At 45.7% G+C, this 21,559-nt stretch overlaps 1 protein-coding gene across 1 annotated transcript in view; it reads left to right on the top strand.

The window, feature by feature from the left end:
- Positions 1-21,559, top strand: part of LOC1276837 (heparan sulfate glucosamine 3-O-sulfotransferase 5) — a 70,770-nt gene that overhangs the window by 25,475 nt on the left and 23,736 nt on the right. Inside the window, exons 2-7 of the mRNA XM_061648843.1 lie at positions 2,891-3,674; positions 11,140-11,314; positions 11,389-11,520; positions 11,634-11,849; positions 15,398-15,561; positions 17,455-17,648. Coding sequence (XP_061504827.1) covers positions 3,610-3,674; positions 11,140-11,314; positions 11,389-11,520; positions 11,634-11,849; positions 15,398-15,561; positions 17,455-17,648 — 946 coding nt within the window. The 5' untranslated portion in view covers positions 2,891-3,609. The remainder of the gene's footprint in view (positions 1-2,890; positions 3,675-11,139; positions 11,315-11,388; positions 11,521-11,633; positions 11,850-15,397; positions 15,562-17,454; positions 17,649-21,559) is intronic.

Here is a 21,559-nt window from a genome sequence, read left to right as displayed (position 1 = left end):
CTTCAGTTTTTGCGACAAAATTGTTGGAGTAGAGCTTTTGCATCATGTTGGTCCGGAAAAATCGATGAAACGCAGCTGCGGGATGTTGGACCGGTTCGTGGACTAGGGTGTCACATTCAGGCCGAAATTCGCCTGAAATGATCGCATAGAGTTTTGGTGTCATTGCTTGCCGCTACGAAGCCAGTGGACACGATTTCTGCTTCCTGATGTGTTTGTACATGTTCCTCAGGTACTATTTAACAGTTTAGCCGGTTGCATCGACCTCCCGACTAAGCAAACGCAGCTAAGTAGCGACATTTCCTTCGGTCTTCATTTTCAACTTCTTTTACAGGTTCTTGTCGCTCAGGACGTCGGCCATTCGGAATCGGGCGTTTTTTCGATTATCTGATTGTTGTCTAATAGCACCAAGATGTTACAGGCTTATAAGACGTCCACAAACTGACCCTTGGAGTCCATTTTAGATTCTACGGGATGCGGTTTTTTGATCGCGCATGCTTCTAAACACAGTTGCTTCAGTTTTTTGGCCATCATGGTTATAGTTTAACTGACAGAGGTGTCAAATTTTATCTGCTGACTCATGAGATGCTATTATTGAAAGTGCAATTGACGTTTCGTTAATATCCCGGGAGTCAATAAACCTGTGAAAAAATGACAATTTTTGACCATTTTTTTAATGCAAAGTTCATGCGTCGTAGCAAATGTAAGTAAATTACACAAACTAGAACAAATAATTTATAAACTTTAAACTTATAGCAGAACAGAGAGCGAACAAAGTCTTCTAAAATAGCTTATAGAGATACATATTCAGAAAAAAATATAACTGAAGTAGGTGACATCTACAAATTGTACTAACGATGATCATAAATAAAAACAACTCTAACGACTCAATAACATGTCCGTCATGGGTTCAAGTCCAGAATGGTCCTCGTAGCAAGGACTGACTATCCGGCTGCGTGGTACTGAATTAGTCTCGAATAAGCCGTGTATGGATTGGCATGTCCACTTAGGACGTTAGGACGGAATAGAAGAATTATTCATTTAATAAGGAAAGCAAAGAGGCGCATCAGCCATTCCGTCAGTCATTCTGTCTACTCTCTCTGCGATACGAAACGAAAACATAAACATTGTCAAATCATTTACATAATATAGTCGATCTTGCCCTTCACCTATGTTAAAAGTAACAAATTCCATTTGAACACTCATCTACACAATTGAAAATAAAATGTAACAGACGTGCTACAATTCATCCAGGCATGCAATGCAACACAGTTGCTACTAAGTATGGGGGAAATTTCATTACCCCTAAGCCTGTGCACGTTGAAACCTACCTTTAGCAGCGAAAAAAAGGTCATTGAATTAAAAAGTGGAGCACTACCACCACTGAGTAAGCAGTAGGAAGAGAACACATACAAAAAAGCTACCAATCTACCATCCCATCGTCAACAGCAATTGCCTCATCCTTGCCGCATCCTTGGCATGGCACCACCCGACCCGGTGGAAGCAAAATGGATATTAATTGTCTCAAATTAGGGAAAAAGTGTAATTTACATTATCATAATTGTACAGGAGGAGCAGGAGGAAGCAGTGGCTCGTGCATTTTCCCGATAAGCAGCCGCCCCTGCGTGCTGATCACTGTCGCTCGAAAAAGGCGCCACAGTACGGGAACCGCTCGGCCATTTCGGGGATTGAATAAGAAGCAAGCCGTCCGCTGATGTATTTCCTCTAATCAGCCATCCTCAACAAAAACCTCTGTCGGGTTGGGTCCATCAGCCACTCCAGCGCAAGGCCATCGTAAGGCGTCGTAGCCTGAGCGGCTCGCTTCGTACTTTCTTGTCCGGTCCGGTCAGGTTGTCCTCGCAAAGAAAAGGCGTGGTTGACTCGGGTGACACGCTCGCCACCAGTGTGTGTGTGTGTGTGTGTGTGTGTTACTGCACTGAGTGAGTGCCAAGGACGTTTTGCATTTGCATTTTTCTCACCGACAACGCGCGGTCCGTTGCCCGGTATGTCGTAGGGGAAAGAAATAAATGTCATTTACCCGTTAATTACACCACGCTCCTTCACCTGCTCCGTTTGGCGCCTCAGCACAGTGGTGTCCCTGCAAAGTGCTCTCCGTAGCTTTTGTATTATTTACCGACGGGGTGCGGTGAAGCAGGTTGACATTCACCCGAAGCGTAATTTGGTTGGAAATTTTCGGCTTCCTTTCCCGGTTGCCGTCGCGGGGCCAAGGGGGGAAAATAGAAACAGCGTAATTTTGCCCTCCATCCGCATTGGGGTAGGTTTTTGTGCTTTGTTGGTGCAACATTCGATCCACACCATTGTGCTGTGAAAAGTGGGATAAAATATATCAAGAGAGAGACAGAGAGATAGAGAGAACTTCCGGTATTGCCAGTGAGTGGTTGTAATGTCCGATTTTAATTCTACACACTATCTGGCACCGTTCTACTTACAATTCGCATTGCAATTGCTTTTGAAGCGTAGAGCTTTCGAGATGATGATGATGATGGTGGTGGAGCAGGGACGCAGGCGTGGTAGCTGTAGCGTAGTGATGCCCTTAATGACACCGCATTTAAATGAGCTTTCGCGGAAAACGTTATCAAATAGAGCGAACGGTCAACGAGGCGAGTCGCAGTACCCAGGTGCGGTTTGCAGTAAATTTGTTACCCACCAGTTAGTTTCGACTGGCCGGAGTGGTTTTAATGGTGTATTCGTTCCGATGCCGACGACCGGGAACGCTTACAAAAGATCGTGCTCGTGAGCAGAGGAGCTTACTGTAGCACCTTTCTTTTGTGTGTCGGTGTGGTTTTGCAAATTGTACATTTAAATAATTTATTTTAATTTGACTATAAAATGTTAAAACTCGTTTTTTTTCTCTTTCCTCTTTTTTTTGCAGGTAGCTTAACCTTCAACGATACATATCATGTAAAAGTCTGAGAATGAAGTGAAGGGAAGTGTGCGCATCATCCGCAACAAATGCATATCAGCAAATTGCCTCGTGGTAACCACAGTAAACTATAGCGTCGGTAGTGAGCAAATCCGTTTTTTGATAAGTAAATAGTGTACACCCCAAACCAAAAGAAAGCTTTACAAAATTTTAGTGTAAGTAAACGGTTATATGAAAGCATGAAAGTAAAGTTCGTAGTAAATCAAAGATCTCATACATATCAAAATCAAAGTGAGCGTGAAGCGTTGAAGTGAACAAAAAACGATACCAGTTAAGCGTTTATACTCGTTAAACCCCTGTGCGTATGCAAATTGCACAGCAAAAGGTGTTACTGTGTCATCCGGTGTAGTTGCGATACGTGCTTGAAACCCGAACGGCACACGCGGTGAAGCCCCGACATCAACAGCTGAACTACTGCAAACCCGGGGAACAATTTTGGAGTCCTTCCTGCCAGCCAACCCACCCACCAACCCCGGGCAAACCAAACGAACATCCCCTCCCTCCCGGGCCATCCGGGTAGCGGTATCGCGCGATGCCGCTGCACCTCATGCATCACGACGGCAGCAGATGGCACTGTCGGAAACGGAAATAATAGAAGATCGATTTTGCTGTCACCGGGCGGCACCGTCGGGTCGGTGCCGTCGCCGTTCGCACCATCGCCCGCACCGATGCCCACGAAACGACGCGGCGACCAATTGAGGGATTGTTCCGTCACCTTACCATTGGATATTCTGTAAGTGGTCCGGCCCCACCCGTAACTCAATATTCGTTTCATTAGCTCGATCGGTCGGCTGGATTGGGAAAAATTGGGTGGGAAATGGGCGATATGATGATGATGATGATGATGATGGTTTATAGTGCAAACCGGAGATGAATGTTGACCCCGGTGCTCATGGCGCAGCTTAGAGTGGCAATAGTGAACTGATACCGGTCGGTGCATCCGATCCGGTGGTGATTGGTTTTGAGCATTGAACGGATGAACGGAGTTGATGGCGAGCAATAATTACTTCATAATTGTGTCAGAATTGAAAATTAAATTGATATGGCCTGAAACTGTATGTTTTAGTTTTGCAAATCACTTGAGTTTTGCTGTGAATTAAAGATAAATTCAACATATTTTTATTATCTTCCTGCTATGTTTTATAATAGAAAACTCTATCTAATATTTTTCATTTTATTTTCGTATATATTTTGTACTTTGACTATTCTTGTTGTAGATCATACAATTTGAAACCCATTTTCCAATGGGATTAATGATAAAACTAATAATTAATGGCCATAGCTCTTTGAAATATTCATTACGGCTTTCGACGAATAAATGTGCCCTTGAATTTTGCTGTGCTTGGTAACCGATCCATAGAAAAAGTTAGTATCGTTCGATAAATCAAAGCGAAACGAGTATGTTCGTCAAGAGCCAGAAGCGTTCAAATTTGCAACCCAAAATCATTATCCCTACAGGATTCCTGAGCGATCAAAAGGACCTGTTGGTAAACATAAAGTTAAAAAAGATCTCTCGCTTTAAGTTATAATCATATGTTATTTCAATTCCCTTTAAAAGTATAGCAGCATGCCCTAACTCATCAATAAGCGAATGGAAGCGTCTGAAACACGCTAGCTGGTACACTACACCGTAGCGCAAGCGATGAGCAGTGGCGCCGGCAATATCTTTAGCTGAGTGCAATTGGTAACGCCACCAGCCTTACCTTGCTGCGGCAGCGGATCGAATAGCATCTGAAGCAAAGATAGTAATCAATACACTCATCACATGACTGCGCGTACTATTGCCATCGCCTCGCTCGTCTCCCGCAGCCCTCCTCCAGCCAGCCTTGCAAATGACTGATGTGCAGTGAAAAACGAAAGCATCGTTTATATTCTCAGCCCAGCCCCAGCCCACCGGGTTCCATCTGGGGTGTGATGATTCGAATTTCCATTCCCTTCCACGCACCATGGCGCCCTTTCACCGTTAAGCCGTTGCTCACCTTCTCAAACGCACACAGAGCCAGCCATTCGTGTCAGGAAATTGAAATCACGAAATGATAATGGAATTAGGATACCGAATAATTTACAATGGACTGGATGGAGATTGGCAAAAGCGGGAAAATCAATAGCTCGGATCCTTGGACGGACGAGACCGACCGGGTCGTGGTACAATTGTAGTGTGTAGATGTGTGTGTGTGTGATGGGTCTTTGTATGTGTATGTGTATGTGGCTGTGGCTCACAGGTGTGTATAAGGGTTGTCAGAATGTCGACAAACCGGAGCACATGACATGATGATATCCTTGTGTGCTTGTGTGCCTGCCTCCTATCCCGTGCGCTCGTGCAACGGAAGATTGATGCTTTCCAGCGAATGAAGCTCTCAATTTAATTATTTGCTGCCGCCTCTGCTCTGCCATTCCGGGAATGCGAGATCTCTTGCGGGCTTTTTTGTTACGGCTTGTGTGTGTGTGTGTGTGAGGAAGTTTGTATATCGTAGCTGCCCGTGGGGAAAAAGACGATTTGTTTTTGATGTTGCTGACGTGGCGTAGCAATTTTGCTCGCTTCTTTTCCTGAAGAAGATTTTCAATTTTGCTGAAGAAGTGCTACAATTTGCGCGCTCCTGCCTGGGTTGAGTGGGGGTGGGGGGGATTTCAAATACGTTTATTTTGACAGATCTCGTGTGCGGATGCTTTTAGCGCTGCTGGGTTGACATTTTGTACACCGAATGCTTTCCGTTTTGTCCGGGAACAGTTGGCACTCTTGCTCACAGTCACTTTGACGACGCGTCACGCCACATCATGGCGTGGCATAAATAGGGCCAGATTATGCGACCCCAGCGCCGTGACAGTGCACTCAAGAAAGTGTGCGGAACCTGGAGAGGTCTAAGAGTAGTGTGGGAAATCCTTTTTTAACTGGTGACAGCAGTGAAAAATCTTTGCGAAAAGCGCAACAGTCATGGGATGAGGTACGAACTGGCGTTTGCTAACCCATGACTCGCTTGACCTGCTTGAGTGGTTCCGAATCATTCCACATACCACACGACCCAGTTGTTTCCGCCCAGTGTCGTAACTAGTGCGCTAATCAAGCAGCTGTCAGAGATTGAGTCTAACATTTGCTAAAGTTTTCTTCTTCTTCTTTGGTTCTGGCGCTCGCCCACAAGCAGCAAATCACTCCCAAAGGTGCAGCATGGTTCCCTCCCAAGTTCCGACAAAGTTTCCAAACCTTGACTGCAAGCAACAATTTCGTACGTTGCGTTGCTAATGCTTCAAGCTAACCCCGAAGCTTGAGGGAACCTACCTCCTACCTGACACTATAAAAACCAAGCGTGCAGGAAATGAATATCGAAAAGGAAATCTATTCAAGGTGTGCAGCAACATGTGGGCCATGCTATAGGGCCGTTTTTATAAGCTAGCTACTAAATGCTTACCTTTAGCCTACTTTACACACCGTCCGTCCAATGCACCAATGCATCCGGGGGAGCGCAACCCTCTTTACACTGGAGAGTGTTTGCCCTTACTCTGTGCGTGCGTGTGTTTGTGTTTTTTCTATGATGTGGAACGGTTGGTTTGAATATTTTGGTTTTCAAACCACACACACACAGTAACCTTCTCGAGTTTGAAGCAGCTGGCATTAAGTAGAGCCTGCTGGGAGGAAGAATGCGAGGTCTGGCGCTAAGCGTGTACGGTGCACTTGCATCCGGAAGTTGTCATGTTTATATTCATGCACTCATGCACCACCTTTGGGGTTTTGCTGGACAACCTACCCCATCACTCCCTAATCGTCCCGGAGGGTTTGGGCTGGCATTGATTTCGTGCCCTTAGAAACGCAGTTCCTCGTCTGAAGCCTGTTGAAGTGACTTCCTAGGAACTAGGACCGAGGACGAAACCGTGGCCAGACGCAACGATACAACTCTTTACCTACTGCAATGAACCTTGCTTTTGTGGTGTGATATTAGTCCTTTTTCTCCTCCCACTTGGTCTTCCCTACGCCTTTCCTACGCCTGTGTCATTCCAGTAATTTCTTCCAGCCCTTTTTTTGCTGGAACCAGAGAAGGTGAGCTAAATTCGTAGCACATTGCGTACTACAAAACAGCAACAATGTTTTGCTGTAGTGAGGCCATTAAATGACCATAGTAATTATATTCCTCCTCTTCGTATTCCTACCCTTCTTTTCCTTCCCGAATTCCCGATGTTGGAGTGTGTGTTTGTGGTTACCTCTGTCTCCCTCTCTCTCTCCCTTTCTCTTTCACGTTAGCTCCAAGTCTATCAAGCGGTGTCCTCAGTCCTCGGGAACAACTTTGCCTATTTGCATATGAATGTAGTAATAATCAGCGACATGTGATTGTTGCAGTGTGTCGTGACGGTACGGCATTCCAGCCGTTGTGGTGTCCCCTTCCCCCACCACTCACTTCACGCACCCTTCCGATGCAAGCAGCCGGTACGGAAAGGGACACCCACTTCCGTTCGATTTAAGCCATATTAGCAGCTACTTTCTTTGCCCTCCTTGCCTATCTCTCCTGGCTCCTGGCGCGTCTCACCGCTCGCCCGGTGAAAAGCAACGCAAGCAATCTCTCTTCCGAGGCTGTAAACTGACTTCCGGGCGTAACGAGTTTACGAGCGATGTAAAACGCCCATTAAGTAACCCTGGAACCTCTGGCCAGAGCGGAAGCACATAAATTGAGTGTGGGTGCAAAGGCTTTTTTGCTCTTGCTTTGCACATAGTAACGATCTCCGTAACACCGCTAGCAGCTCGCCAGTTAAATGGCCCCTGCTTTGCAGCGTACTAGAAAAGCTCCATTGGGCAAGATTTTCGATACGGGCTTGCCACCTGGATGATTGGTTCGTTCGCTACCAGCCGCATTTATGCGGGGGCGTTGGAAGCCGTATCATTTGATTGACCTTCATTAAGTGCGTCTGCGGACGGATGACGCCACCGGAGACGTAAGGTGCAAGGGCTCCACTTTCGCCCTCAATCAAACGCTGAGCTGATAATTAAATTATAGATGATCGTCATGCGCTACGATACGCTTCCTTGCTTTCTGTCTCGAGGGTCGTTCGAATTGGAATTAGTTCCATAAAATCCCCATTTCCATTGTGTACGCGCGTGTGTGTGTGTGTGTTCCGGCATTTCGTGCGAACGAAATCCCAGCAAAAACCTTCCCCCAAACCTCCATCACATCGATATATGCCGCCGTCTACTGGCTTCGGGCCGGAGAAAAACCACTCGCCCAGCAGCAGCAGCAGCTGAAGCCTAGGTTTCGTAAATACGTAATGAATTAGTTATTGATCGATATTATTTTGATACGTTTGTCTTTCTTTGAATTGTGTCCGGAACGTTTTGGAGGTCTTTTTGTTATGGAAAAAAGGATGCCTGAAACCCGTCCCAATCTCGATCTCCAAACCATTTTGCAGGGTTTCGGAATTCGAACCCAGGGAAACAATGAACCTCAAACCGCCCCCCTCCCCCCCGCACACAGTGATAATGAGGGTGCTTTTGTGTTTGTGTGTTTGATGGCTTTCGTATCTTCAAAAGGTGCTTTCCAAATTTCTCGGGAATTGTCATGCAGCAATGAAGCACACTGCCCAACTGTGTGTCCTTTTCCGGGGATTTTGATGATGGCATTTGCTTGAAAAATGGTGGGTACGGCTGGCTTGGTGGCATGCCGAAATTGAATTCCGGCTAGCATCGACCTGACAGTGGATGGCTAATACTTATCACATTATCGAGGATTAAGGTTCCCGGCGGCACGGTCGACGTAAATGATGAAAAGTGATTCTCTGGACGGTATCAATTGGAGTTTCGCTGGAATCTGGGGGTGGGCTGCAATTCCCCCAGCAGCACAACACACATGTGAGCCACAATTTGACAATTGTGGGGGAGTTTGAATGTGAAACAAATGACCTTTTAGCTCACGACAAGCAATATATTAATCGTGATTTTATTGACAATATGATAACGGTATGGTACGGGAGAAAAGCTTCGAAATTCCCCAGACATTGCTGCAAACCTACCTACCCGCCGATATCGCTAGCAAAGGCTGTGCTCTTGTAAAACAAACGGAACGAAACGGAATGCATTCCACACTCTCCGGTGAATCGTACATTTTCATCAAACATCCGACGGGGAAAGGGAAGCTACAAACTTCCACCGAAAATATGACTTTTACGTAGAGCCGTGTACATTTGACAAGGTTTTTCTTCCTCAACCCCCCCCCCCCCCCCCCCCTTGCGTTATGTTCCCCTATCGGTACGTCGTTTAGTGCTCACTCAAAACACACACACACACATGTTACTTTCAACAGGTTGCGATTTGGGTGGATTCTTCTGCTGCCCGCGTGAAACAAAAATTGACCACAAAAAAAACACGGCGAAGGCAACAAACAGTCAGACGAACATAAAATCCGTCCGGTCGTGAAAGACCGAAAGCGTCCAGGACCGTATGTGTGTATGTGTGCGTGTGTGTGTGCTCGATTTGGTTTCTCGTAAATCAAATTAAGGGGGCTTTTTCGCTTCTCCGAATTGATCGATACTGCATGTTATGATTTGCGAGTTTTGATTTGTCCAAGAAAGCGGCAGAATCGGTGGAATGTTTTTTCTATGTTTCTTTGTTGTTTGCCTCTTTTTTCAGATGCCCTTTGTTTTTTTTTTGTTTTTGCTGCGTGTGTTTGTGTGGTTTTTATTGGAACCTATTTTTAAAGCGTAGCCAGGTGACTTTAATGGTGTAACACTGTGCCATTCGCTTTGAGCTTGCTCTAATAGACGTCGCCGGTCGTGGCATTTGAAGTCTTGTCTGATAGAGCCGTGTTTTTCTTTGTTTTCTTCGACGCACCGTGATCATAAAATAAAAGTTTCCGAACTATATTTGGCCTCCCACTGAAGAACGCTAAACGATCGGCGGATCTTGTGCCAGACGTCCCCTAGCGTAACAAACAGCGCAACGGGCTGAGAGCGTTTATGCTTATGAATAAATTTATTTTCGAAATAATTATTTTATCACCAACCCTCCAACCCCCCCCCCCCCCCCTTTGATTTCGGCCGCACCACGCGGGGTCAGATCGCTCATAAACGCTAATGCGCGCCGGGGTGAAGCGATTTTATGGTGCCGGTCCTTCCGGTCACGAATTGTTGCACCCACGGCTCCCACGACTGCAAACTTTACCTCCGTTTTGTGGTTACTGGTGGTGGCAGTGGTGGTGGTTGTGGCGCGTTCAAAAAAGGCCTCCGCCAATTAAAGACAATGTTTCGGCTAGATAAATTTCATGGCCAGTTCGCGTCTTTTTTGCTGTTGTTTTTTGTTGTGCGTTTGCTCTAAAGGGGTTTCACCGCGGCCGTGTGCTTGTCGCAGAGCGGCAAATCGTTTTCCGTGCGCAAACTGGTAATAAGGCCGAACGAGATAAGCGAATCGTTCGTCACTTTCTCGGAATAGGGAAGGAAAGAAAGGGATCAACACCGTTGATGTGTAAGGATGCGGCCAGACCTCGAAGCAACTTACTTTGGGGCAGTTGTTTGTACAGATAATTGGCTGTAAATTCGTGGAAGAAGTACGACAGAGCGTATATCTTTTTCGGTTTATGCATAATTATTTATGTACTTTGATGCTTGGGAGCCTTTAAATAGCGACACAAAGTTATTACTTTTTAGCCTAAATTTCTCAATTCTCCATGTTCGTGTTGTGGTAATATTTTTAAAACAGATTTTATTTGTCCTTTTTACTCTTCCAGTAAATCAATCACGTCGAGTGCGCACCAAGAATCTCCAGCGCCAATATTTGTTCTCGTACCAACGGGGGCTTTTCTTTTTAATTGATGTGATAAAACCAACGCACACCACCATCGCATCCTTTCGTTGCGTTTCGATCGAAGTTTTCGAAATTTAATTTCTCCGAAAGCTTTTAATACTGCTGCTGCTGCTGCCATCATCTTACTCTCTGTGACTGTTTGCATAAGCGCGAGCACCCTCAAAGACTGTTTGGGCAATGGTTTCGCTATGTTTCACAATGTAATTGACTACCAGAGAAATGCTGTTGCCTTTTTATTTGTGCTGAAAGTTGTGAGGGATGGTTTAAAATAAGTTTGGGTTGTACTGAGGACAGTCATTCAATCTCAAACCCCAACTTCGCATGTCAATATCAATGCTAATGGGACGGTGGAAATGTTTTCAAAAAGTTGTGTCATATTAATTTAACTGTATGTTCTCTCTCTCTCTCTCCCTTTCTTTCCTAGATGGTTACCCAAAGCGGCTATGAGGCCCTTCGGGCCAGATTCTTCACACTCCGACTGCGTCCTCGTGGTAGGCGTATCGAGGCCTAAGCTGGCAGCGCTCTTTCTCTCGGTGATGCTGCTGTCGCTCTTTCTCACGTTTCACATCCTGTACGACAGTGCGGTGTACAGCATACAGGTACGAGGGTGGGCGATTAATAAATATTCATCCAATGCATATTAATGACCCGCTTCGCGTTCGCTTCTTCACAGGCGGCAACTGCAATTTCGGAGAACAAAATTTCCATCCTAACAAATCACATACCCAATCCACCGGTGATCAATCAACCCGTCGTGTTTCCGAACCGAATACACTTTCCCAAAACTAGCCGTAGGTTACCACAAGTAAGTCGGCTCGAGCCTTCCTTCCTCTGCTTATTTATATTCATTTCTTTGCCTAAGAATCCTTCACTGCTTGCTCTCCTTTTTTTCCTTTCTTCTTGGCTTTCGTTTCCCAGTGTTTAATAATCGGAGTGAGAAAGTGTGGCACACGCGCCCTGCTCGAGATGCTGTACTTGCATCCAAGGATACAGAAGGCCGCCGGCGAGGTGCATTTTTTCGATCGCGACGAAAACTACCTGAGGGGGCTCGAGTGGTACCGGAAGAAGATGCCACACTCCTTCCGTGGCCAGATAACGATCGAGAAGAGCCCCAGCTATTTCGTGACACCCGAGGTAAGTGTGTGCGTGCGTGCGTGCCTGTCATCACCGTCTCCATGACCCTGAGAGCTGCGGCTGGATGTGTGTGTGTGTGTGTGTATCTGTGCTTTGGGTTAACCCCCTTGCCACCCCAAACACGCAAACACACTCGTGCGCGCGTCGTGGTGTTGGTTGGTGTGGTAAATTTTCATAATTTTAATGCAACTGGGGACAAAAAAGCTCCACCGTTTTGAGGGCGACGAATGTATGGCAGATAGGGGGAGAGAGAAGGGCGTAAGAATAATTATATCATCGTGGCATCGTGTGCTCCGGCATACCGGCACCATCGTGTGATGCTCATCAGACGAACGCAAACTGTCATGAATTTAATGAAGCATCTGTTTGCATTTCCATTTTCATCCACCGCCACCACGGTGATCGGTAGCGTTAGGTGCTTCGCTGTGCGTGTGTTTGTTTTTGTAGAGATAGTGCCAGTGCAACCCTAGTGGCAGATAGTGACACATCAGTGAGGCGATGAATCGATAACGAGGTGCACCATTTTGGAGCAAAAGGATGATAAAGTTGTAACGATGGCAAATAATTAGACGGTATTTATTCTGTCGCTACGGAACGCGCTAATAGAAGTTTTTAGGGGTAAGTTTTGGTTGGAATTGGTTTTAATGCGCAAACCATAGCTACAGCTATAAAGCATGATCCGGGCTAACGCCTAAATGTATGCAAGATGGGCGGTAATGGAGGGCAAAGTTCTCATGAAACATGGACAAAATATAAAAGAGCGTTGATTAACATCAGCTAAGGTGATAGAAGAAATTTATAGAGGATTTGGGGTTACTATTTGATGGAATTGGTTTCAATGCTCAAACCATAACTAAACCCCTAAAGCATCAGCGATAACGCCTAAATGTATGCAAGAAAATACTTTTAAAGGGCAAAGCTCTGATGAAACATGGGCAGAACATGAAAAAGCGTTGATTAACACCAGCTGAGATGATGGACAAAAAGTGTGATATGGAATTGAAGGTTTTTTTTCTTTCATGTTGAAATTACTACATAAATTTGTATAAATAGCTGACACGCTGCATGTTTTTATCACTTTTTATTGCATAACTTCAGGCGTCGTGTTAGAGAAGATTCTGCTCCACTTACAATGTATTAATTCATAGTAAATAAATAAGTAAAGTCGCTCTCCTATCGCTTGCATTGCCAGCGTAGCACGCGGCAATACATTCGAAAGCGTCAGCAATAGATAACGAAAAGGTCAAACACACATACACACACACAAAGGCACACAGTACCCGATTAGTGTGTATGGGCGCTGCTACTGTCAATGTAAGAGCTGGGTGGTAAAATAAATTTATCCACTTATATTTATTGCGCGCAACAAACACTTCCCTTGCCGGTCCCTTGGCACGGCGTGAAGCCCTACGCTACGCTAGAGCAAGCGGCCGAGCAAGGTCGATCCGGCTAATATTTATTTGTTGGTTTGAACGGTTGTAAGCTGCTCTTTCATTTTTAGCGCTCCGCGCGCATCTCCGTGCTGCACAAAGCAGGTTTTGGCAGCCAAAAACCGAAACCAAAAAAAAAAGAGACAAATAATTTATTTCACCCAGATTCACCTCGGGGTAAAACTTGCCGCTAGTTTGTGTTGCTTGCACGTCGGGATGGGTACGAATGAAGCAACCAAAAGCGCAAAGAAACACGAACATCACGAGCTGTCGCAAATTTGCAGTAAACAACATAAATAACATTATTTCGCAGCTGTGTGCCCCCTAAATGAGCCGTGAGAGTGTTCGCGGGCGTTCGCTTTCGCTTCGAGCGACCGGACACTGTGTCAGCTGAAAAGTATGACAACTAACGAACGATAGATAGAAACACACACAGATTCACACTCAGAGAGCAGAATACTTGCCCTCGAAAAAGCAACAACTTTGTTAAAAAAAACCCCACGGTAACCTTGTTTGCGTCGGATCGGAGCGAACTGCTACTTTGTTCTTAACTTTTTCTTTTGCTCTTTCTCGTCCTGCCCCCCCCCCCCCCCCCCTTCGGGGAACTGGCACAAGATTGTCGAACTGCATCGGGAGGCATTCGAAGGTGTGGAGCAAGTGCAAACCACCAGCAGTGGCACACAAACACACACAAAACACACAGCCACAGAAGCGATGTAACGAAATGGTATTGCAAAAGTGAAATTTTCATCCACCACAAAGTCAAACCCCCCGATCTGCAAGCGTGGAGTGGAGTGCAGTGGGGTGGTTCTCTCGGGCAAGGCCAACCCGAGGGATGACATCGAAAAGCGCACCGTGCCCTCAAAACCATGCTGCCCGCACGCTAAATAATGGCTGCCCGCGACTGTAGCAGTAAATGAATCAATTTCAAGTGACAAGGTTTAGCGTGAGAAGGCAAGATTACAATCACACACACACACACAACCACACGAAAGCGAACTGCACACCTGACCCTGTCCAACGTGGTTTCGACGTGTGCAGGATTGCGACGGGACCCTTTGCCAAAGGACATTCGTTTGACCTAGGTCGTTGCCGGTGAACTGAAGCGATCGATCGCTTCGCTGGCAGCGCGAGCGTTGGCTGAGAAAACGGAGCACTGGGAAAGTTCACTGTGATGGACAGCGCTCGGGTAAGCGCTCGTGAAAGCGTTTTAGCTTTGATGGTTTCGGAGTGGATGTGATCTGCTTGCTCAGGATGACGGCGACGGGGGTTCAACTTCTACGTCAGCCAGTGTTTGGCAGACGATGCACAACGGGGTTTTCGTTGTTTTGGTTCTGCTTAATTAAAGTCGCTGAAAGAAGGGGATGAAAGTACGAACGTCGATGATAATGAACCTGCTTTGTCAGTATGCTTTCTTTGTGATGGTTCAAATGGTTCAATGCACAAGTTCAGTAACCATCATTTGGGAGTAATTGGATTTCGTTTGATGTCAGTTTAAATTTTTAAAACGTAATTTTTAAAATTGTAAGTTTAAAGCGAATATGATTGATATGTATTTCAAACTTTATTCATTTCCATCGAAAAATTCTTCAACCTGCCAAAAAATCGTTATTTATGCATTAAAAAATTGTGTTTGTACTTTAAGCTCACAAATAGCCTACTTTTAGGCGCTTTTAAGCCTACTGACTAATCTTATAGGTTTTAAGAATGAAATTTCGATTGACTCTTTTATTCATATGTTGGTTATATAACAATTAAATTGATTTAAGTATTAACTCGTTTTTTAAAAAATGTTGTCTCTTAATTATTGCTTAGAAATTGCCTACATTTAGGCGTTTTGGATATTGTCTCTCGAACGAATCTATAATATTTAATTGTTGAATTATGTTTCATCTTCAAGAATTTAATAATGCAAAGAAACAAAATGTCTACTTTAAACGAGCTGAACAGTTCAGCAAAGCACAGCACATCATCCAGCCTCTCGCAGCAGTGGTTTCCAACATTTCAGCGTAATTTTCTTCATCGCCGTCACCACACCGCGGCAGTGCCGCTAACGATCGCTCGTGTGCTTAATTATCTGTTGCTCTTCCCTTTCCCTCCCCTCGCCCACCCCAACAGGTTCCGGAGCGGGTCCGAGCGATGAATGCGTCCATCAAGCTGCTGCTAATTGTAAGGGAACCCGTAACGAGAGCAATATCCGATTACACACAGCTTCGAAGTCACGCAGCAACGGCAACACTACCCCAGCAGCAGAGCCTCTCGTCAACTTCGCCTCTGTCGAGGTAAGTGTACGGTGCGGTGGGTGTAAACGAATTTAAACCGCGCGCCGGAAGACGAACGAAAAAGAAACTGCCAAAAGAAGCGGCGGAAACACAGGGAAAGAATCAATTTTTAATGAGCCGAACCATGAGACCAGATTTTGATGAATACTTTATCGGTTGGTAAAAGTATGTTGTTTTAATGGGGAAGTGAATTAAAAGCGGCTCTTACCTAATACACATACTGCTGCCCCCCCCCTCTCTGGTGCATCCCAAATCAAACCTACCTTCGCCTGCCTACACACTCCTCAACCATCCTAAATCTACTTTTCACTTAAACTTTTTTTAACCCATTTCCAATACACCGCAAGCCGCAGCTCCATCCTCCGGTTGGGGAATTTCATCGGCCCACGACACACATTTGTAACCTGTTGTGGTGACAACACAGAGCAATACCAGTCTTCTTTCCTCCCATTTCCGAATGCCTTCCGCATGGCGACTCCTTTCCAGCTTGTATTCCGTACAATAAGGCAAAATACAAAACACACACACACACTCATACCAGGAATGGCTGCGACGGCTGTTGGTTCCGCTGGGACGGACCGGTTGACGTGTTTGTAGCTTCGCAGCTTTCCCTGGGCTGTGGTTTTTCCTGCCCCCCTTGCCTAAGGCTTGCCGCCCAGCGGTAGGTGTGAGTTCAAGCAACCAGGCAAGCAACAACAAAAAAAAGCAAGTTAGTTGACAGATATGTACAAAGCAACATATAAACAAGTGTTTGCTGCGAATGGAACGGAAACGAAGTGGGAACAAAAGCACCAGCAGTGGTAGGTGGTGTTCGCGTGTTGAGCTTCGGATTACTTCCGAGAAGCGGCAAACGCGAACCGACGCAATCGGCCGTCCTTCTTATCCTCTCCGTTTGTGGGAGCATGGTGTAAGAAAACGCCCGCCAGCAGATTGAGCAGAAGAGCCCGCTGCATCTGACAATTTTTGCCCAATCGACCTGAGGTTTTAAGCAGCAGCAGCAGCAGCGGCAGCGGTGGTGATGATGGTGAGCAGTATTGAAATGTGTCGAACGCGTTTCTGGTGGAAGCGAGGGAAAAGTTTTACCCCGAATGCAAAAACACCGGTTGGTGGCAAGTGTGCAAGTATTTCGATACACTCCGGCTCCGGCGGCAGGAAATGGTATAATGTTAGGGAGAAAAATGCTTAAAAATACCGAAAGCTGCTGCTGTTGATAAAATAAACAACCGAACACTCACGGCACATACGCTCAGCCCACTTCAAAAGAATCGGAAATTCGGAAGAAAATTATTTACAAATGGAGAAGAGTATTGGAAGTTCTTGCCTCGTGCAGAAGAATTCTCCACACGCACGTGTACCATCGGGGCAAGTGTTTTTCCATTTTTCGCTTGAAACCAATCGTTTTGCTTCACCGGGCGAGAAAAAAGGAAGAAAAAACGATAGATGCGGGAACGATTTGTCTGCTTTTTTTCTTCTTCTTCTTCTTCTTTTACACCAAAAAGAAACGTAAGCGCCAACGGAAAAAGTCACTAATCATCGGTCTCACGTGGGTCTAATTTGTTGGTAATTTTGTTTTAATTTTTGTTACCGACTTACTTTTCCACCGAGCGAGCGACCTTGGAAAGGGGAATGCTTTTTTCTTGTCTGTTGCTTGTAAGCTGCGTCTTGCGGATGCTTCATCCGAATGGCTCATGCCATTCGGTGCCCCTGTGCCATGGTCACTTTGAACGATGGTAAACTTTTAATGCGAACTGGTATCATCCCGCCCCGTCCTGTTACGCTGCCCATCTGTACACTCCGTCCTCCACTTCGATTGTTGTTTGAATATTTGTGTCTTTCTTTCTTTCTTTCGCGGGACGCGTTCTCGCCGTGTTCGTTGCGGTCCCCGGGAGACAGGTCGTTTGAGGAGCTGGCCCTTCTGCCGAACGGTACGGTCAACGAGGCGTACCGACCGCTAGCCATCTCGCAGTATCACGTGCACGTGCACCGGTGGCTGGAAGTGTTCCCCCGCGAGCAATTACTGGTCGTCAACGGTGACCAGCTTATCGACGATCCGGTTTCGCAGCTGCGCCGAATAGAGGATTTTTTAGGTAAGTTGATTTCCGCCGCCCCCGTTCTTGGATCGCTGTGTAAGTGCTATGTGTATGTGTGTGTGAGAGAAGGTGAGCGAGTGTCCGTTTGTGCGTTTTTATTCGCTTGCGGGATTAATTGCAACCATTTGCACCGTTTGATGGGGGCACCGCCGGGCAAATGAATACATTAAGAGATTAAGCTTTTTGGAGTTTGTTTGGAATTTTAGGTTCGGTTGAAAACTTGGATGACCGCTTTTGTGTTGTGTTGAGTTTTGCTTTCTTTAAAGGTTGTGTTTTTATTGTTTCTTGGAAATTCTTCGATTCTTGGAAGTAGAGTTGGCATTTGGTGTGGCATAGACTACGATATCAGACAGTATTTAGCTAACAATGGTGCCGTCTATACACCAGAAACATTTATAAATTCAAAGTTCAATAATACCCAATAATTTACTAACAGCTAATCCCCGAGAGCTTTCACGGAAATTTCAACAGCGCTACTAATTCTTCAATGTTGTGCTCTAATCCAGGAGAAAGTAGCAGAGAACATTACACTTTAACCTTCAAAATTCGAACGGTGTATTGCCTCTGGCAGTTTCTTCGACCACAGCCATGTTTCAATGATGCCGATATCATCAACGTATGCCAGGATCTGGGTTGACTTACAGAAGATGGTTCGCGTAGTCCCCACCCTCGAGTCACGGATGGCCCTCTCTAGCGCCAAGTTGAATAGGAAACAAACAAGCCCGTCCCCCTGGCGCATTCCTTTGATGGTAGCAAAAGGTCCTGAGAGTTTTCCATCAGTCCTCACCTGGCAAGTGACGTTGGTCATAGTCATTCCTACTAGCCTTATCAGTTTGGCCGGGACTCCAAATGAGCTCATAGCGTCGTACAGTTTTACCCTGGCTATGCTATCATATGCCGCTTTGAAGTCAATGAAGAGATGATATGTGTCGTGTCTGTATTCAGCCATCTTCTCCAAGATCTGCCGCATGGTGAAGATCAGTGGTTGATTTTCCGTTTCGGAATCCTCTTTGATAGTATCCAACCATCTCTTCGACGTGCGGAACAAGACGATCCTGAAGGATCAGGGAGAATATTTTATAGGCGGTATTCAACACCGTAATACCCCTGTAGTTGTTACAGTCCAACCTGTCTCCCTTCTTGTATATGGGGTAGATGATGCCGAGATTCCAATCACAAGGCATTGATTCGCTATCCCACACTTCAGTAACAATTTGATGAATCTCGTTTTCTAGTCGTTCACCTCCATTCTTGACCTGATATTACCTACTTATTATATACCTGATCTGATATTGATATCTTCAACTTACCACAATATAAGACATAGATATCAGTACAGGTACAATCGTTAACTCGTACGACTTAACATCATGACCGTCTTGGATTCAACCGAAAGTCACTGAAATTCAAGCCCACTAGTGGTTGAGATAACAGTCCTTGATCGACAACGGTTGTTGTGCAAAAGAAGAAATAGAAGAATAAGATATAAGGTTAATGTTTCTCATTTCCAGCTTACTACTATGATCTCTTCTTTTATTCAACTTTTAGTTCAAGATTTGAGTTTTTCTGATACATATATTTCAAAAGTTGCAGGAATTGTAACTCTTTTAAGAACTTGCAGTTGATATCCATCAAACTTACCCGACCCTGAATGATGATTCTGGCTTTTAACTACCACAGACAATATCTCTAAATGCGCCTTATGATTGCTTCCACCGCTAAGCAATGCATAAATGACATTGAAAACACTAGAAATACCCAAGGCGCCGGTAATTATTTGCCCATGACGCAATTCGAGCCTGATGGAGGCAACAGAGCTAATATTGACCCTTCGTCAAGTAACAGCAGCGAACACATCAATGGAAGGCGTAACGTTTTTGCTTCGTGTACGGTGAAGTTAGTTATTACACCCACCCGTTGCCTATGATTCCCAGACACTAACGCACACAGTGTAGTGCGCCTCTTGTTATATGAAACTCATCAAATGCTACTATAAAATCCACATCCACGCAAGACTCTCGCGTGCTCTTTCAAGTGCAATTGAAGTTCATTTGCAGCGTGCTCCGTCTAATCCATTCGGATCGGAATTGTAATCATCTTTTAATTAACCTCGCGTCGCCACGGCCAGAGGCGCCCGGTGGCAGGTGGATTATTTGCCGGCAGTCCCGCTGCTAGATGGTTGCATTGAACGCCCAACGGAACCGATGAGCAATCAATCATTTGCTGTCGATGGCGTATCGGAAGCATCAGTCATTTAAAATTGGTTTCCACACAAAAAAAAGAAATACACTCACACACCATGCTACTATGTGGTGCGCGCTTATACTTGTGCCTATTATGGAGGTTCATATACAGCCTTTAGAAACAGGAGAAGGAGCAGGAACAAAAGAGTGCCAAGACAAGAGTAAACAACGCCACCATAGTTATACGGGGAAATTATGTTGCTTTGCTTCCTGTTTTTGCTGATCTCGTTTATTAAAAAGCCGAAGCAAAATGAGAAGAAACTACCAGCCAGGACGCAACTCCTGCGTCGTACTGCGTTCCGAAACGACTGAAAGAGCATGCGAGCGGCTTTTCAATTTCAACCTCAACCAATATGAACGAAAACAATCACCCTTCGTTTGCTTCACTTGCACGCAGGCACGAACGTTACGAACGTTACGTTACGAATACGAACGTTCGGCGGTGTGGCCCCCGCACGGATGTAATGTTGGATGGATGTTTGTCTTTTTCTGCTGCCGGGAAACGAAAAGCCAGGAAGCTGTGACAGTGTAAAAGGAAACCCCAGACACATGCCAAACAGACCTGCCATCTTCAGTAATTAGAAAACTTTTCGCTCCGACCGCGCTGATGCTCATTTGAAATTGCATTTATTCTGCCGGCATGTCGGCACAGGAGACATGTGTGCTTGGCGTGCGGCGTGAGGTTTTTCGAGGTTTTCGATTGGATGTGGGAAAGATAAATACGTCCCCAAACACAATCAAAAGCACAGTGGTTGTGGTGTAGATGGTGTAAGGCATTATTGGCCAGCACAAATGTTTTCAAAATAGCACCTTTTTCCCCTGTAATCAATTTCAATTGCATTCACTAGCTCACCACATCTTCCCGGCAGCTCGCTGTGTAAAGCTGGGACAGAGATTAGGGACGCACAATAAGTGATTGTAAAGCTCCGTGGAGCCGATCGAAGCACACTCGAGGGAGTTTTGATTTATTTCGGAGCGCATTAGCCTCGGTTATCTGGGCAGCCCTGGAAGCTTCAACACAGCCTACACCGGCCTACGCGCTTGACATTTCACTGTTATTGATTTTCCACCCAAAGAGCATTACGAGCCGACTAAGAGTGTGTGTGTGTGTATGTGTGGGCATTATGGGCGATCCGGGTGGGTGATATATTTTTATAACGAGTTGAAGGATAATTAACAGATGCTAGCCCGTCGATAGTGCAACGAATCGTTTCCCGATCCGATTAATAATTCGATACGTACCGTGTCCGGCTGCCGACAGCACGCGTGGGCACCAACGCAAGAGAGAGAGAGAGAGAGAGAGTGCTTAAAGGGAGAGGCACACTGCACAATGGGTAATCGAGTTGAATAATGAAACTTATCACATTACGGAAAAAGGTGATTTGATGGGCTTTCCCAACGTACGCTTTTGATGGCACCAAAAAAAGTTCCCAACTCCGCTCGCACTCGCAAGTGGGTCAACAAGTTTCCAAAACTGACGCCCAGAAAGCGTACGTCATACGGGTCAAATTGGGAGTGAAAAAAAGCGACGCTAGTTCATCCCCAGCCCAAAAAGCGAGCGGAGCAACACACTTCGGAAAAGGAATAATTGTGACAGAAATCGCTGTCGCTTCTTGTTGGCGCTGGGCAAGAGGCCGCCCACTTCAAACGGCTCACAGATAGGAA

The sequence above is a fragment of the Anopheles gambiae genome, chromosome 2, assembly GCF_943734735.2.
Source record: "Anopheles gambiae chromosome 2, idAnoGambNW_F1_1, whole genome shotgun sequence".
Lineage (NCBI taxonomy): Eukaryota > Metazoa > Arthropoda > Insecta > Diptera > Culicidae > Anopheles > Anopheles gambiae.
The sequence above is the reverse complement of the archived record's forward strand: the minus strand, read 5'-3'. Positions and strand labels throughout refer to the sequence as shown.